Source organism: Castor canadensis, chromosome 3 (assembly GCF_047511655.1).
Source record: "Castor canadensis chromosome 3, mCasCan1.hap1v2, whole genome shotgun sequence".
Taxonomy (NCBI): domain Eukaryota; kingdom Metazoa; phylum Chordata; class Mammalia; order Rodentia; family Castoridae; genus Castor; species Castor canadensis.
Window position 1 is genome coordinate 196,468,892 of NC_133388.1, and position 19,138 is coordinate 196,488,029.

Here is a 19,138-nt window from a genome sequence, read left to right on the forward strand (position 1 = left end):
GGACACAGTGAGGAAAAGACTCCACTACATAAGAGACTGTGAGAAAGTGTGCTGGAGAGGTTGTAGATTATTACTTAATGTGAACATCAAGGTCAGGAAAAACCTCAGGAAGAGGCTGGGACTGTTCAGGGTCAGGCAGACTGAGGGCACTGGACACCTGCCCAAGATTCATGATCTAGGCTCTCTTCTGTCCTACTGTTAACTGCCTCCTTTGGGCACCTGGACTATGCTAGGCAGGAAGACAGCCTGACTTTTAGAACGATATATTAAAGTTTCTAGGAGTAAAGAGCATTATACCTGCTATTTACTTTTAGATGGTTCAGAAAAAAACACAAAAGGATGTTAAATAAAAAGCAATTATGGTCAAGTGTTAATATCAGGAAGTCTGGTGAATTCTCTGCATTATTTTTGTGACCATTTTTCTGCATCTGAAACTATACCTTTCTTCCTCTGCCCTTCGAGTGTGAGATCAGTAGGAAGCCGGTCTGCTCAGAAGCCGTGCTGAAGGGCTTTGGAAGAGGCAGGATGTCTTGGCTGTTTTCTGTTGCTGAGACTGACTGCCTTATGAAGAAGGGTTTAGTTTGGCTCATGGTACTGAAAGCTGGGAAGTCGAAGAGCACGGTACCAGTATCTGTTTGTTTCTGGTGTCACTCCAAGTTGCTGTGGAAAGCAGGATGGCAAGTGGGTGCTTGCCTAAGAGAAAAGGGACTTACTCCCTCAGCAGCATTAAGCCCATGGTGAGGGTGCCACCCTATATCCTGCAGCCCTCTTGCTAGGTCCACCTCCCAACACTGGCAGCAAGGAATTAACCATTTGAACACATAAACTATGGGAGATACACTCAAACCGTAGCCTCAGAGGAGACAGGTTTGACACAAGTGTAACAATAATCTTAGAAAACAAAACACCCAGCAGGACAAATGTAGGATGTGGTCACTGCACATTTGGAGAATGTTTTAAAAGTCTGCTATTATTTAATAATCTATATGTAAATTAAGGTCTGGAATGTTAGAGTGACTGCCTTGCATGCCCAAGGCCTTGGGCTCAATTCCCAGCACCATTAAAAAAAAAAAAAAAAGAAAGAAAGAAAAATTAAGACACTGAGAAGAACTGAACAGAGTAAGTCCACCAATGTCACCACCTGTAAGCTGCCATCATTGGTTACCACTCTGATGCCAACATATGCCTACAAAAGTGTAGCCATGCTGTGTAGTCCTTTGCTTCACATAAAATCTACACGGGAAACAATGCGAAGCGTTGAGACTGCACAATACCCTGCTGGACAATGTCGCCAGGAGGTGGAGACAGCAGTGAAGGGCATGCGCTCAGGCACAGGGCAGCCTGGGCTCAGATCAGGCTTCAACCCGATCTGAATTCAACTCTGTGACCAGAGTTTGCACAGCAGCAACTGTGACACACACAGGATGGTTAGGCTTAAGTGAATGAGCTAATATTGAAAAATCACTAGGTTAGTGTGAGTGCTAGCTGTTTTCCTAATGCTAGACATTTGGGTTATTTGAAAAAAATTCATTTGTATAAACAGGCTGTGGACACTTTTGCATCTTAGATTAAGTCCCTGGTTACTTCCCTGGGAAAGATTTCTAAAAAACGAATTATGGAATCAAAGGGTTTAACATTTTGGAATTTGCTCTCCTCCCTTTTCCTAATCAGGTGGCCATTTCTATCTTACGCTGAGTCCCAGGAGGACAGGCCATGGGGCCCCTTGCTTTCCTACTGCAGCTCTGTGACCTGAGAGGACGCTGGACCGCAGGTAGGATGAACAAGAGCCTTCAATTGGCAGTGCAAGCCCCTTTGGAAAAGGACGTATCCTATACAGACCCATTCCTCACCTGTGAAACATGCAGAGTAACACCTGAATAACACAAGAACTAAAGAAGTGCTTTAGTAGTCTTGTGCAAACAGTGAATGCTTAATAAATACGTTTTGAAGGAATGCTTCACCAATAATGCAGAAAAGATACTTTACAGGTAAGGAATTTGAAGCTGAAAGAGACAGAACTAGCTGCTTGGGCAACACAGCTATAAAAAAGAAAAAGAAAAAGAAAACAGGAAGTGAGCCAGTGCAAGTGGCTCATACCTGTAATCCTAGCTACTCAGGAGGCAAAGATTAGGAGGATTGTGGTTTGAAGTCTGCCCAGGCAGACAGTTTGTGAGACCCTATCTCAAAAAATACCCAACACCAAAAAAGGCTGTGGAATGGCTCAAGTGGTAGAGTGTCTGCCTGGCAAGAGTGAAGGCCTGAATTCAAACCCCAATCACCCACATCCACTGCCCAAAAAAGGGGCTGACTTCAACCAGTTACCCAAAAGATACTTTATTGAGGCATGGCCCGAATGGCAGCACACCTGCCTAGCAAGAATGAAGCCTTTTGTTCAAACTCCAATACCAACAGGAAGAAAAAAAATTTTTTTGCTCACTTTTTTTGGTGGTTCTGAGTTTGAACTCAGGGACTTGTGCTTGCCAGGCAAGTATACTCTATCACTTGAGCCATACCTCCAGTTCTTTTTGCTTTAGATAGTTTTTGAATAGGGTATTGCATTTGTGTCCAGTCTGGCCTGGACCCTGATCCTATTTACGCTTTCCACTTAGCTTGGGTGACAAGTACAAGCCACCATACTCTGCTTCTTTATTGGTTGAGATGAGGGTTTCATGAACATTTTTTTGTGGGGTGGCCTTAAACCATGATCCTCCTGATCTCTGCCTCCAATGAGCTGCTATGTCCAGCTTATTTATTTTTTTTTACTTAAAAACCAACTCATACTTATTGTTTGCTTATAGAATAAGGCACTGTGTTAGTGTATTTACATGAATTATCTATTTTTCTTTCTATATAACTCACAGAAAATTACTTATTTTGTACATAATTCCCTAGTGTTGTTTTCCTAAAGACTAAGATTTTAATTTTAAAATGAAAGCGGTCTATTTAAAGACCTCTTGTGCTTCATGAAAATGATTCAAATACATATTTAAGCTCTTTCCTTACATAGAGCCTGTCCGAATGCCAAGACAACACCATGTGTGGGAGTTAAGAACCCTCTAAGCAAAGATGGCCATTCACAGAGCAGACTCCGGCTTGTTCTTGCTCCTGGTTAAATCTTCCCTTGTCCCCCTCACAGATCCTTCTGGATGGAGAGGATGATCAAATGAGATAATTTACATTTAAAATCTCACACAAATGGATCACACACACAAGAATGTTTGGGGTGACTTGATTATCTTCCCCACTGAATATGCATTTTTTAAAAAAAATTTAATTGTAACTTACATAAAGAGTACACCCAACACATTTTGTTTGTGCACATAGGCATAGAACACCACCTGGATTAACACAGAGCAGGCACCAGTCTCCCTCCCTGAATTTGTACAGGGGATCCACTCCTGTTCTAGCCTTAAAGGCTACTCCCGCCTGCTAGTGAACCTCACCAACTGTTCTGTGCCTGTGTGTGGCAGGTTTGCTCTTTCAAACTGTACAGGCTCCACTGTGTGAATGCCCACCCGCTTCGCTGCAGTGGCGTGTAGGTAACTTCCAGTACCTGCCAGTACAGCTAAATGCAGACATGAGAACATTTTCACAAGTGGGCCTCTGCACTCAATTCCCTCAGGCCAGACATAGTATAAGACATATTCCCTCCAGGACCCAGGCAGGCAGGGGAGGGTCCTTGCTGCCTGTGCCTGGGAGGTACTGATTCAAGTTCCTGAGGTCCAGGCATAAACAGGTTAGCTATGGACTCATCTGACATGCTGCTATCTCTCTTAAAAAAAAAACCTCCAAACTTAAGGCTTTTGACCTGATATGTTATTTCCTTGGACTAGATTGCTGTCTTGTACCCTGGAAACTGGCAGGAGGGCTGTGGCCTGGCATCTTCTTTCATCAGACTGACTGGGTCTGCTTTGTGAGGGAAAAATAGCTCCACTGTTTCTTTTTTTTTTTTTTCTGGGAAGTACACAAATAGGATCGATCTACATAGACAAAACTGTTTCATTTTAAATTTAAAATTCTTTTTTAGCATTAAAAGTATAGTAATAAAAGCAGCCAAGTCACTCTATTTTTAACCAGTGCCCAATAGGAAAGCAAGCCCTTTCCAAAGACTGAGGCTATGCCCTGGCTGCCAGGGCATAATCTGGCAGAGTAGTCACATTTTTGTAAGAGTTTTTATGGGAATGGATTCCCAGACCATGGGGCTGCCCCAGAAAGGCCCGGAGTTGAGATCACGACAGGAAAAGGAACATGGTTTAGTAGAAAGCATTTACTATCTTGAGGCCATGTGATCTTGTTCAGAAGCCTTGGGGCTGCTGTCACCAAAATCAACCTGTGCAGGTGTCATGGTAGTGGAGGAACATAAGGAGAGATGCTTGATTCAGGAAGGGACTCAGCTAATAGCAGCAACCATAAAAAATGGTGTGAGGTTTGAAAACAAGACATCCAAGAGGCATTTCCTCTAATACAGTAGAAAAAACCTGGGCACCATTACTGACAGAACAAGTTATTTTTCCAAATAACAGATGGTGGACATCTTTAGATGTTTCCACAGCAGTGTGAGCAGCAATTTTTAGATTGCTAGAATTCACAATAAAGCAGCTTGACTTTCTGGGTGCCAGTGGCTCACGCGTATAATCCCAGCTACTCAGGAGGCAACAATCAGGAGGATTGTGGTTCAAAGCCAGTCTAGGCAAACAGTTCTTGAGATGCTACCTAAAAAATAACCAACACAAAAAAGGGATGGCAGAGTGGCTCAAGTGAAGAGTGCCTGCTTGGCAAGTGTGAGGTACTGAGTTCAAACCCCAGTAGCAAGGAAAAAAAGAAAGAAGCTTGGTCTGCATTTTGCAAAGATAATCAATCTTTGGTTGATCATTCTTTATAGTATCAATCTACAATAGTGTGGAGACTTGAGAAGCCCTGCACTGACTGGAAAAGCCCTCAGTTTAAGAGCCATACTTCTTATAGACGCAGCCTCTTCAGAGAAACACCCACATTCAGACAGCCCAGTCTTGATGCTCTAACAGCAAAACTACTCCAGGAGTTCTCTGCGTTGTCCTTGCCAAGATGAACTTAACCGGTGTATCATGCTAGGCATTTTTTTTTTTTTTGGGTGGTACTGAGGTTTGAACTCAGGGCTTCACACTTGCTAGGCAGGCACTTACTCTGTGAGCCATGCATCCCGCCCTCATGTTAATCTTTGGCAAGGAGTGATCAAAGGTATTTTGGGACCATATGGACTCTGCCAAACACAAATGTATGCCCATGGCTCCTGAAGAGTCCCTTCAATGCAATGAATGGGTGGCAAAGCTAAAGCCTTCTGCAGACAAACTAGGGTATCGCTACTCTCTTCCATGTCACCACACTTGATCCTTACTGCCCTCCAAAGTACCGTCTGTACTCGAGAGAGGCAATGTGCTCAAGCTCAGGGAGAAAGGGGCAGGTACCAGAACTTGAACCTCAGTTGAGGGCCCTTGGAGGGGAATCTAGATGGAATGGCCCCCCTGTTCCCTGAGCCCAGACTATTAAGGTGGCACCAGATGCATGGGAATGTCCATGACTCAGAGATGAGCCCATGGGAGTAAGCATTTCACAGACACATGACAGACGTGTCCTGGTTCAAGGGCCGAATGGCATAGCAGCCACCCATAGCCATCTATTTTTTTTTTGTGGGACTGGGATTTGAACTCAGGGCTTTGTGCCTTGCAAAGCAGGTATTCTACCAACTAAGCCTCACCTCCAGTCCATTTTGCTCTGGTTATTCTGGAGATGGGTCTTATGAACTATTTGCCTGGACTGGCCTTGAACTGAGATCCTCCAGATCTCAGCTTCCTAAGCAGCTAGGATCATGGGTGTGAGCTGCCAGCGCCCAGCTGGGAAAGCATTCTTTAATGTACACTGCTGTCCTACCGAGAAGGACTGTATCCTTGTCCTGCTTCAGATGTGGAAGGAGGCCTGGGTAAAAGGGACACAACCTGTGGGGTAGAAACCCTAGTGACTCAGAGACCTACAAAAGTGAGGAAAGAAAAGGCAAGCAAAGCATGCTTTCTGGAAACTCACGAGTCATCCAAGGCAGCTTTTCTCTGCATAAAACCTTGTCCCAAATGAAGAATAGCTTTCAGACAAGTTTATCATGGTTACTTGCAAGCTGTCAGCTGGGCAAACACAAGGCCAGCAGCCCACTCCACATGTTCCTACTCTGTGTATCCAAACCTCAAGTCTACATGCTTCCGGGAAGGGACAATTACTCACTTTACCTGGTGGCCAGCGATGCCAAAGCTGGGATCCTATCCTGCAGTACTTCTTCCTCCTCACCTGCTTCAATCTTGTCCCTTTCCATCTACAGCACTTACGTCCATCCTTTTTCCTTCTTCTCTCTTCCGGCTCAGGTTCTGCCATCATTTACCTGAATGACTGCCAGACTTCCTAAAGGAACTCTGCATCTTCAGTTTTGCCCTGACTTAACTGGGCAGTAAGGCCCAAGACTATTCCCGGGCCTAAGACTGGAGTATGACCTTGGGACCACATGCCTTGGGGTCAAAAAGGTGCTCTCTGCAGCTCAACCTCAGGGCCTGCAAGCTGAGTTTTACAAATTACATGGTGATTCTTATGCATCTCATAATTAAGTTATTCATCTGTAAACTAACTATGATGTCTATGTTCATAGGATTCTTGCAACATTTGCTTTTATGTTACATTAAATGTTTAGATGCCTGATATGTGAGACACTGTATAGGAACACATGCATTTACTCAACAAATACTGACTGAACCTTACCACTGCCAAGCACCACCATAGGGGCCGAGGGGAGGACACTGGGCTAAGTGCCCATCTTTATGATGCTGACAGCCTAGTGGAGAAATGCTGAACAGTAAATGAGAAGCTGCCAGCGATTAAATACAAGGATGAAAATAAAGTAGGACAGATAGTTAAGTCCCAGCAACTGCCCTCAAGCAGCCTTCACTCTAGGAAGAGAGAGAAGGAGGGGGAGAGCATCCAGCTCCACACCTAGCAAGGTGCTCCTGGCAGCCGGCGGGCAGAGATCAGGGTGTTGCTGGCATCTTTTGCTATTCACAGAACAGTTCCCACGACAAAGAGCTACTCAGCCCCAAATGCCAGTTGTATGTAGCCTGAGGAATCCAGCGTGCGGAAAAGTGACGAGAGACAGCTGTCAAGAACAACAGGCATTCTATAGAAAGACTCATGGGGTACGAGTAGGAGGGATAGCTGCAGTGGGTACAAGAAAATGCATGTGGCCAGTGACGTTCACCCACTCCACCACCCAACATCTTCTCTGTGTTGGGCTTGGGGGAACTGAATGGTGAACAGGAAAGACACGGACTCAGCCCCAGGAGCCCTCAGTCTGGCAGGGAAAGCAATCTGAAAACTCTAATGCCACACTACAAGCGCTAAGAAAGAAAGGCACTACGGCGAGCAACTGCCTTGATGTGACCATGGCCTCCATGTTTGGCACAGGCAGACCGTCTCCGAGTCACTCCACAGAAAGCCTGAAGACCAAAGGAAAACGCTGGGTTTTATCTCCAGCATAAAAACAGACAAGCCAAATGTCTGTTCTCCCCAATAAACAAACCAAAAGAACCAAACAAAAACAGGTGGTAAACAGTGGAGGGGCCATAACTGCCAAGGCTTGGGTTATACAGGCTTCTCTCTGCTGCCTCGGCTCCCCAGTGATACCCATTTACAACAGCCACTCTCACTGCTCACTATTCTGCCCCCAGAGAACAGTGTGGGACACTTTAAGTTGTCACAACTTGGGAAGGGCACTTCCACACCTAACAGGTAGAGGCCAGGGATGTTGCTGATTGTCCTACAGAGAACAGGACAAGAAAACACAAATGTCCACAGGGAATCCTGGTCTCCAAGTAACACTCTTGCTTGCTCATCTTCCTATATTTAATCCACGTCATAAACTCCATGTCTCACAAACACCTCTACCTCATACTTTCTATTTGCCTTCTAGTTTTCCACAGCAGAATTAACTGTTCTCCCCCAAAAATGTGTAAGTGCCTTACAGTGCTGTGGAAACACACCTGGAGAGCCTTCCTGAGACTCTGGTGGTGTCGGTGTAAGGATAGGCTTTCAGGAGATGGGGTTCAGGGTGAGACCAGAAAGCCCAGGAGGCAATAGGCAGGTTAGGCAGGCAGGTATGCTCTACATGGAGGGCAGGCAAGGTGGGCTGGCCTGGAGCACTAGGGAGGAGGCTATGGGGCCACGATGGCTTCCAGGAGAGAGAAGAATGAGGGAATTGGTTCACAAGATTGAGCAAGGCTGGGAGTTATATGGCAGTCACTGGTGTACTTTAATTCAGAGAAAGGCAGGACCAGACTGCATTTTTACACATATTGCTGTGAAGATGGTGTGCAACACAGCTTGGAGGGGATAAAACTTCAAGAACATTTCAATTTAAAATGCCCCAGTAGACCTCCCCTCCAATGTGGAACCAGATCAGACTTTCTGGGAGAAAGCGAATCCCAGTGTCAGAGGACCAAAATGCCCAATCGGCAAAATCTTCAGAAGCAACTGTTCAGAGAAACAGTTTAAAAGGACTACACAAAAGAGGGGAAGACTCTGAATCTAGATGGAGTCAATTATGCCAGACCTGTAAAAGTAACCAAAGCTGCGAGGTTTAAAGAAGGGGTTCTTATGCATGTACTATCTGGTATTAAAGCCTTCCAGGCTTCTAGTGTAGCAGGGAGGAGGACTGAAGAGAAACAGACAGCCCTGTGTTCTGATAAAGTGGCAGGGGGGAAGGGATGGCACAGCAGAGAGATAAAATCTGAAGAATCCAAACATGAGGAGGGTCACATAGCGCTAGGGGTAGAAGGGCACTTAGCACTACGGTGAAGTAGCCTATAGAATTGCATATAAAAATACATGGGTTAAACCCTGTTTTTTATTTTATTGCCTCTGTAACCTGCCTGCAAGGTTATATAAGTAGAGACCCCTTGTTCTTCGGGCTCAGCCTTTGGACACAAGTCCACTGAGTCTGTGCTGGCACAATAAAGCATTGCTTCCTTGCCTCAGAGTCTCGTATCTCTGTTCAAGTTTCCTGTAACATTTCTTGGGGACTCAACGCTGGGATTGCAGAGACTGATTTTCTCACCTCCCTTGTCCCTGGGGTACATCCCCTGGACCACCCAGAGAAGCTCCCACCAGGTGCCAATGGACAGCTTGACCCAGAGGAGGGACTTGTCCTCCTGGTGAGTCTGGGTGAGGGCCCTGGATGAACAATGGAACCCGGTAAGGTGCGGGAACCAGTGAGGGGAGCACTGCCTGTAAGAGCCTGGGTTTGAATGCAGGCCTGCCTAAGGAGGCAGAAGGAGAGTCTGGTCTGATCAACTCCCAGTGAAACACTCTAGTAGCTACCTTTTGGGGTGAAATCATGCCTCTCAGGTTCAGGGAGCAGAGTGGAAATACTGTGCTGTGTAAGTGTGTGTGAAAGCGTGAGCCTGAGACGCAGCCTAGCTGAGAAGCAAGTGTGGAGTCCCAATCCACAGGTCCACGGTGAACTCACATGGTCAAGGGTGAACCCTAAAAGGGCCTCTGGTCCGGGGTCTATATGGACTCACTATGGCCACGAGACACCTAAATCCTCACAAGGGGAGCGGCTGGAGAAGGACAAAGCAAGTGGGGACCCTGTGTAGGTGCAATTCTTGGCCAGGCGACTGCACCCAAGTCACCCATAAGGGGTTCTCCCTTGTGTGTCAGAGAAGAGGTCCCCTTTTATCTCTCTTCCAAAACCCCTACCCCTGTGTCTGTCTTGCTGTCTGGTAATGGGAGGAGATGGGTGGAAATCAGAGTAAATCATTCCCTTCAGAGTGTATGGTTAAAAACTTTAAAAAGGGATTTAATGGAGACTATGGTGTTAATGCCTAACAAGCTTAAGGCCCTTTGTGAAGTAGACTGGTCTGCTCTTGGTGTAGGGTGGCCCCCAGAAGGGTCACTACATAAAACTGTGGTTAATGAAGTTTATAGGGTAATTGTAGGAAAGCCTGGGCACTCAGAATAATTTCCCTATACTGACTGCTGGCAGGATGCTGTCCTCAGCTGGCTCACATGGCTAAGGCCTTACCTGGAAGAGGCCTGTAGAATTATGGTAGCTGGAATGGTCACAACTTCCAAGTGTAGAGAAAAAGCAAAGGAGCCTGTACTAGCTGAGGAACCTGAGAAGGTACCATGTCCCATGTGCCACTCTATCCACCTCTGCCACCAGTGCCCAGTTCTGCACCCCTGCCTCTGACCCAGGATAATGAAGCTGAGGGACAGTCACACCTGTAAAATCTGACTTGGAAGCCTTGGGAACCTCGACTCCTCTAAACCCCAAGTGCTACGGACTTCATATCCATTTCAAGTCTGCCAGTGCTCACCCCATACCCCCCACTCAATCGGGAACATCTAACCAGTCTCTGTGAGGACCCCTCCTCTCCTCAGACTCCCGCTGCCCTTGCAGATCCCCTGAGGGAAGCCCAGAGCCCCATGTATTATGACCAGGATGGTCAAATACAAGGATGACAGGTATTTGTCTATCAGCCCTTTATCACCACAGACCTCCTCAACTGGAAACATCACATCCCCTCCTTTATGGAAAAGCCCCAGGCCCTGATTGATTTGATGCAGTCTATCATCCAGACTCACAAACCCACCTGGACAGACTGCTGACAGCTTCTTCTGACTCTGTTTAATACCGAAGAGCGACGCCATGTAACACTGGCAGCTCTAAAGTGGTTAGAAGATCATGCTCCTGAGGGCACCCTAAAGGCCAAGCATATGCTCAGGCCCAGTTCCCCGAGGAAGACCCCCATGGGGCCCCAATAAGAGCCGAGATTACCAGAGACTTGGACAATATCAGGGGGCATTACTGGGAAGCACGACGGAAGGAGGGAGAAAGGCCATGAATGTGAGCAAAACATCAGAGCTCCTCCAAGGGCCGATGAGAGTCCCAGCCAGTTCTATGAGTGCTTGTGTGAGGCCTTCTGCTTGTACACCCCCTATGACCCAGAAGCCACTAAAAACCAGTGGATGATCAACGCCACTTTTGTTGGCCAGGCCCAGATGAAAATTGCAGAAACTGGAGGGGTTCACTGGAATGAACACTAGCCAGCATTTGGAGTTGGCCCCAAAGATTTTTGTCAATCAAGATCAGGAGGCTAGGAAACAGGATAACAGAAAGAAAAAAAGTGGACCTCCTTGCAGCAGCCCTTGCTGGACAGTCAGATGGGCCCCAGTGAGCTAATCTAGGTAGAGGCAGAGGCAATCCCTGAGGATGGCAACAAATGCTCCCAGGACACCACCGCACTGGGGAGGAACTAGGACACAATCAATGTGCCTACTGTTGTCAGGAAGGGCACTGGCAGAGATGCTATGTGGGCCCCTAAATCAGTGGCAGTCATAAACTGCTGAGGACACCAGAAGGGAAATGAAACAATTGCTGGGGGAAACCAGAAAGCTGACAAAGAGGACAAACAAGTGGCCCTCATGAGGGGACCAGCCCCAACTGTTCTGACGGCTGCCTTGTTCCCATGCCCCTTAGCTGAATGGGACCCATGGTACACTCCACAAGAACAGGCTTGGTTTAAGACCGAGGAGGGAAATTTTCTACCAAACCGACGGGGAAGTTTGCAATACCTGAGTCACTGGCTCCGACATTTCTCAAGCAGTTCCATGGAGGAACTCATTCAGGGCAAACAGCCCTTGAGACCACCCTGGCCCATCATCTTTATGTCCCCAAGCTCTCCAGCATAAGTAAGGCAGTATGTGAGAGATGTGCCTTATGGGCCAAAAACAACCCCAGACAAGAGCTAAGAGCACCTCTTGCTGGTGGAACTCCTCTTGAAAACTTGATTGTGAACTTCACTGAAAAGCCACAAGCTCAAGGATGCAAATATCTGTTGGTGTCTGTACCTTCTCAGGATGGGTAGAAGCCTTGCCCACACTGACTGAAGAGGCCCGGGAGGTGGCCAGATGTCTGTTAAAGGAAATCATCCCTCGGTTTGGCATACCTGTGTCTATTGGGTTGCAAAATGGGCCAGATTTTGTAGCCGAGGTAGTACAGTTAATGGCTAAGTGCTTAGGATTCACCTGAAAGCTGCACACGGCCTACCACTCCCAGGAGTTCAGGAGAAGTGGAACACATGAATAGAACCCTGAAGTTATAGTTAGGAAAACTGTGTCAGGAAACCCATCTGCAGTGGGATCAATTACTGCCCCACACTATTAATGAGTAGTAGGTCTAGTCCCACGAAATGGACAGGGCTCTCACCCTTTGAAGTCCTTTATGGACACCCAACCCCCTTAATCAAGGGCATAAGAGGGGGCCTTAAGGAAATAGGTCACCTTACCTTGAGGCAGCAGATGTGGGCCCTTGGATCAATGATCAGTTACTCTCCCAAGGATCAATGACTAGGTCCAGGAGAGGCTTCTTGCCAGCCTGACAACTCCCTTGCACCCTTACAGGCCAGGGGATGATGTCTGGGTAAAGGAATGGAATGTCCACAACCATTAAACCTCATTGGAGAGGCCCTTTGTTGTTATTTTGTCTACCCCTATCACAGTCAAGGTAGCAGAGAGAGATCCTTGGATCCACTGCAGCCGAGTCAAGCCAGCTTCTCGAGTGGGAGTGCATCCCCGATCTGGCTTTTCTGTGTAAGACCACCCTCCAGAACATCGGCACCCTCCCTTGGCAGGACTCCACTTCCCAGGAAACAACAGGGGACCATGAACAATGAGACAACAATCTTGCTCTAGACACTCCAGAAGCTGACTACGTACAGTGGAAGCTCAAAAATGGGATGTGCCCATTTTCCTCTACACACTTGGACTCTTACTATTTGGACTGGCCCTTGTGAGGTTCCCCCCATGTACTGAATGTTGGGACCTCCACACAGCCATACTTTGTATCATACACCCATCAACAGCTCAGATGTTACATCAGCTTGTATACACCTCAGGTTTGTGAGATTGCTGGTAGGCGATACTGGAAGTCCCAGAGTAAGGGGAACAATGCCGGCTATATTTGTCATGGAAAGAGGAGAGAATGGATCTGCTGCGCTTACTTGGGATATTCTGGAAGCTCTGATGGTGGGGGAGTCCAGGACATAGCTCGGGAACAACCTGTTAGAGAGATGGCACACCAGGAGTCAAAGGTACTCTCACCCAGACTGCTGCAGGCCGCCACTCAAAGCACTGGCTGCTGCCCCCTGGTAAACCTGGCCCCTAATGTGGATATTACTCCAAACAATCAGCCATTAACTGCCCCACTGACAAAGAGCACCCAACTCATCTCCCTCCTAATTGGATTAGCAATAACTATAGGTATAGACACTTACAGAAGGAGTAACCACTTTCTCTGATGGCATTCTCTTCTCAAAATAAAAAAAAAAAAGATCCTCTGACAGCTAAAAAAGATGGGCTGTATCTTTTTCCTAGAAAAATGATCTTGTTTAAATGGTTTAAGACTTAAAAAATTGTACATCCTGGCTACTGCACCTGGAAAATCCCCTACTGATGCTTTTCTATCAGTGCTCATATTCTAGTCATGTGTGATAAACTTGTCAACCAGATTTATCTCTTCCAGAATAAAAAACCTTTAGGATCCAAATCGTAATGCAACAAGGCTATCAATCTCTGCAGATGTACAAGATCTCTGTAAATAGATAAGATTCCCAAGAATAATCTTGATCCAACTGGACAAAGATCTCTACAATGGATGCCATCAGATGACTAAATGAGTCCGAAGAAATAGTGGTAGGAGGAACAATATCCCTGTAAGGATGATCTGCAGCCCCTGGTCAACCCTCAAGCAGATCTTCCCTCTCTTAGAGGGGAAGTTGAGGCAGGCCTCAACAAAATTGGGACTATTAAAATATATGACTTGATATTGCATTTCAAATTGAACATCTCTCTCTCCCCTCTCCTCACTCCCTCCCTTCTTTTCAATTGCAAATATGTGCAGAATATCCACACCTTAGCCCTGAGGACAGCTTGAATCCCCACCCTAGTCCAGGAACCATCAAAACCCCTTCCCACTGACAGATTATTGGTGATCATAAACTGCTCCGGTTTTACCTCTCTGACAAGGGTATATATCAACCTTTTATCTATTTGTTTATTTATTTTGTGGTATTGTGGTTTGAACTCAGGGCCTCATGCTTGCTAGGCAGGCATGCTATCACTTGAGCCACTCCACCAGCCATAGAGTGACCTTTTAAAAATACTTTGTAAGAGAGAATTCTTTCTCTCTCTGCTTCTCGCTTGGCCAGATGGAGCCACCATTGCTTTTTGTAATGCCTTTCCCTTATCTCTACAAAACTCTTTCTACCTCCTTTACTACCAATAAATACCCCAGCAGAATCCTTACATTTTCTTGTCTCCAATCCAACTTTCCTCTCCTCATTGTTTCCCTCAGGCCAGTTATAACCATCCACCCGAGCTCATGGGAGAAGCCCCCAGTCTTGACTGCTCCTTCCCTTCTGCCCACCTACCACATGACCTTCCAATCCTGCTCCTGCCTCTCAGAATACTCCACACAGAACCACATATTCCTGTAGGTTTTCAAAACAGCAGACGTCCATGCTGTCTTATTTAAAGGCTTTGATGGTTTCCTACCATGTTGAGAATGAAACCCAAGTCTCTGGCCCAGTGAACCAGGTTGAGGGCTGCCTCTCTTGGGGTGGAATGTACTCCTTTCCTCAGCTTCTCTTCAGACTACTACTCTCCCTCTCTATCCACTGCTTCCTCACAGTACCCTTGAAGGGGACTTGGTTTTTGATTCTTTCTCCATTGTAGGTAAGCCATGTGAGTGGGGTGGGAGAGCTGCACCAGTCTTATTCACTCTTGTCTGATGAGCAGTGCTCATTGGGAATGGAGGAGGCTGGGTGAGGAGGCTGATGTGCCCAGGGAAACACGGGGACAGCTGGGCTGAGTGTTTGGACAGTGGAAGTGTCAGGGGGACAATACTTCAGTTTCTCACAGCGGGTGGGGTACCAGGAAAATGATGGGGAGTCAAGTTTGGTAGGGAGCATTATGAATTCAGTTCTGTACTCGGTGCCTTTGATGTGTAATAAAACATCCAAATGAGGATGACTAGAAGGTAAATTCCCACCTTAAAAGACAGGCAGGGAACACTCAGATCATTTTACAAAACAAACATGGCTTTGATCTTGAAACCATCAATGACAATGAATAAACCATTCTCACTAACGCACATCAATACTAAATTCTGAATGAAATAACACAAACAAAACAAACCACAGTTTAAAAAATCACCAGTCATAGCCAGGTAGGGAATTATCTGGCTCGAGGCCAAGAAAAAGAAGCACTCCACAGAGCCTGAGAGTTCTAGAAGGAGGATCCTCCCAGAGCTTCCTCCTCAAAATGCACAGTATGTTTAAAATGTGGAGAGACAAGGTGCTACCTCATAACTTGCAACAAACATCATCTATAAAACAAAAGCAAGAAAAGAAGGCAAGGAAAGAAACACAGAAGCAGGCAAGAGAGATGTGTTTTATAAGAACTGAAAATGAAGGTGGAGAAATTAAGAAAAAGCAACTCAGCTGCACCTTCACAAAATCCAAGGAAACCAATCAATACAAAAAACCCTTCATATGACAAGTTATTAGAAAATATGAGACAAATTCCTAAAAACAACTGCATTTGCACATACAGAATATACAGCTGGAGAGCTCACTGATGGTGAGGTACTGTCCCACGTGAAACTTTTACACAAATGGGTACTAATGTAACAAGGGAGTTAAGTCAGGTACTTAAAGAGAATTACCAAAGGTGTACAGGGAAAATTAAAGAGGTCGAGTTGCTCTGGGGACCCCTTCTCCTGAGGGAGGGAGGGAGGCACATCAAGGCAGCAAGGCAGTCGGGTGCTGGTGGACTCCTGCAGCCCTGGGCAGAGTGCCCTTGGATGTGTCATCCAGTTTTACACATGGGTGTGCACACACACCAGAAGCTATGTGGAGGCTGGATGCACCCTGCCCACAACATGGACTTAAGCACTTGTGCAACTTGTGTGATCCAGCACATGTAAATAATCTGAGCAGAACATAGGTGTATTGACAGGAATACCTGAGTCCCCCAGAAACTGGGAGAGAACATAGTCAGGACTCAGTCTCCAGCTCCCCAGAAATGAGGTCCGTCCTGGCCAATCTCATGACCTATGTCATCTCTCATGCCTTTCCCTCTTGCCAGGAATGGACTTTTTGAGCCTTTCTGATCTGCAAATCCATTCTTCCCTGAGCCTTGGTTCATACCTTGTCTGGACTCTGCTGCCTCCCGGACACCACCGCACTCCAGACTCCTCTTCTGTCTCACCGCATGTCCCTCAGTCAGGGCCACATGGCAGTGGCACTCCATGATTAGCACACCTCTTTATTCAAGTGTAGACCTATGCTCCACACCAGACTGAAATGTATCAGTTCCAGTTTGGAGAATTCATATCATCTACTCTTAAATGCTGCCTGGGCAAAGAGGCTGTCTGGATGTAAAAAAAGCTTAAGATGTACAGTAAGGGAACAACTGGTGTATTCTAACTAAGAACAGAGTCAAAATCTCCAAATTGATTCATCCAGAATAGTAGTAAATAACTGTTTTTTTTGCAACTTGCCTCACAATTTCAAGATTTACCTTTCTTCAATTAGTTTAGAATTTTGAAAGTATATGATGGAACTTGTTCCCAGGATGAATCAGTAACAATGTCCAAATATTTCTAAAACCTCAGGAAATCCATGTGAGGATGACACCAACAGGGTTAGTGCTGCTGGACCTGCTAATACCCAGAAGCTGTCATCCCGGGGTGGCGGGGTTGCTTCACAGGCCCTGTATGGGTACAAGGAAGTATAAAACGGAGGCTGTGGTCCAGGATAGTGTGGGCATAAAGCAAGACTCCATCTGAAAAATGCCCACACAAAAGGGTTGGGGGAGTGGCTCAAGTGGTAGAGCACCTGCCTAGCAAGCACAAGGCCCTCAGTTCAAACCTCAGTAACACACACACACAAAAACCAAAAGTTAACCGCCTTTCTCCCTAAAACCTGACCTGATGTGAGGCATTATTGTCTTTATTTCCTCATTAATGTGAACATTCATATTTTTCTGTAGAAGTATTAACATTTTAACTCTAGGATGCTATCGGAGTATTACATAATATATAGCAAGTATCACATAGGTCCTTACAGGTCAGGACAAAGGATTTCGAGCCTGTCTCTTCCTCACAGGGTGGTAGTGAAGATGGAATGACTTCATAGAGAAAAACATGTAGGAAATATCGTGGTTGTCGGCAATGTTGCTGCTCTTGTTTACTGTGCTGTCCTTCGCTGTGAAAGGGTGATGCTAAGTGAGGGTGCACTGCTCTGTGGGGCTGGAGTAATGAAGGCGGAGGCTTAAATTAGAAGGACACTGAGAGAGTGCTGCCCAGTGCCACTGCTTCCACATCCCCACATGTGCACTCCATGGCCTCCACCTTAAGCACAAACACTGCTTTGGTTAATTTAAACTACAATGTAAGAAGTGAAAACTGCATACAAAGAATGAAGTCAGAGTCACACCTTAGTGAATCCTGCAGAATGCAGTTTGAAACCACTTACACTACTACTGTTGTTGAAAAGGCTCTGAAGAAGGTTAGGAGCAGGGATTGGTTCATGCCCTCTGTGGGGTGTTGTTTCTCAGCAAAGAGTGACGCGACACAGAACTGGTGTCAGTGAATGGCTACTGAACCAAAGCTCAGGGAACCACATGTAGACTCCCCATGTACTAAGATTCTGTGAAAGCAGCGTGAATCCTGACTCCCTTCAGCCACAGGTCTTTCCAGGTCTGGAGGGGAATAGGCTGCAAGTTCTCACAGGCTCCAGTTCTGATGCTGATGACACAAATAAATTCAAAATGACCTTTAGGTGCAGGAACACACAAGATTTCTCCGTCCTGCCACTTCCTCTCTGTGCCCTAAGGACTTCTGTCTGAAGAGAGCTGTTGAACGGTTGCCTGAAGGAAGATATTTCCCATCCCTGAATCCGGATGCGGGAGGGGGTGTTTGTACCTGGGGGACCCCACACTGCATAGTGACACCAGAAAGGCAGTTTTATAACACGTCCTACGGGACCAAGATGCAATCTTTTAAGTAAAAGCTCACAATTAAGTAGGGAGTCCTTTCTGTGTACACAATGTGGTAATGAAAAAATACGCAAAAACACTCCGAGCCTTAATGCACTACAAAATCTTGGAAAATGACCCCTAAAAAATAATTAAGAAAAGTAAGTTTTAGGGACCAGATATAAAACCAACTCTCCTGCTTTGGAAATAGGAAATTTTGCAATCACACGTAATATGGTAGATTCTAATAGTGTTGAAAAAAATGGAAGAAACTGCTCTGGAGCATGGTTACCAGAAATCTCTCTTCTTTCTCCAGCCAGCGCTGATCTTCTTCCATTTCCTGCTGCTGTCGGATCAGCCGCTCTTCCATCAGGTGGGCAGGCAACACCTGCCCAATCCCTCGCAGGTCCAAGGCCGCTGAGTCCTGGAAGGAGGATTGGCAACAGCATGTCCAGTCTCATGAGCTTCTGCTTGTACTGTGTGCCACTCAAAACAGGTAAGCCAAACAGCAAGGCTGGAGGAGTGGCTCAACTGGTAAGAGCTCCTGCTTAGCAAGTATGGGGCCCTGAGTTCAAACCCCACTGCCACCACCTCGCCCCAAAAAAGAAACAATTAAAAACAACAAAACCCGAAACTCCCAAAAGGACTGGGGCTGCAGCTCAAGAGCTAGAGGGTTCAATCCCCAGCACCGCACACAAACAAAAAACCAAGATGTTCAAGTAATACATTACTTATAGTAGGAATATAGAAATAGTCTGTAAGTAAAGTACTAGCAGATTTAAATATACCACATACATAATATAATTACAGAGTGTTAAAGTCATTAAACATGTACTCCAAGGAAAAGATCATGAGTAACAGACTACTTCAGATGCTCTTTCATTCAAGTAATTTTTAATACTATAAAACTGGGTCTCTGTTTTACTGGAAGACTTCGTAAAAGTCAAGGTGGTCAGAACCGATGGCCGTTTACACTCTGATCTCATGTGCATGCTGACTAGGGCTCTGTCTTTCAAATTAATAGATTATG

At 46.1% G+C, this 19,138-nt stretch overlaps 1 protein-coding gene across 21 annotated transcripts in view; it reads right to left on the reverse strand.

Moving 5' to 3' along the window:
- The window catches only part of Ptk2 (protein tyrosine kinase 2), a 252,149-nt gene that overhangs the window by 19,162 nt on the left and 213,849 nt on the right, over positions 1–19,138 (reverse strand). For 20 of the 21 annotated variants that reach the window (XM_074069293.1, XM_074069292.1, XM_074069295.1 and 17 more), the window contains one exon: positions 18,401–18,532. In XM_074069293.1, the coding sequence (XP_073925394.1) occupies positions 18,401–18,532 (132 nt within the window). Of the gene's footprint in view, positions 1–456; positions 661–18,400; positions 18,533–19,138 lie in introns of those variants that run through there. The other variant, XM_074069297.1, reaches the window with a different exon arrangement.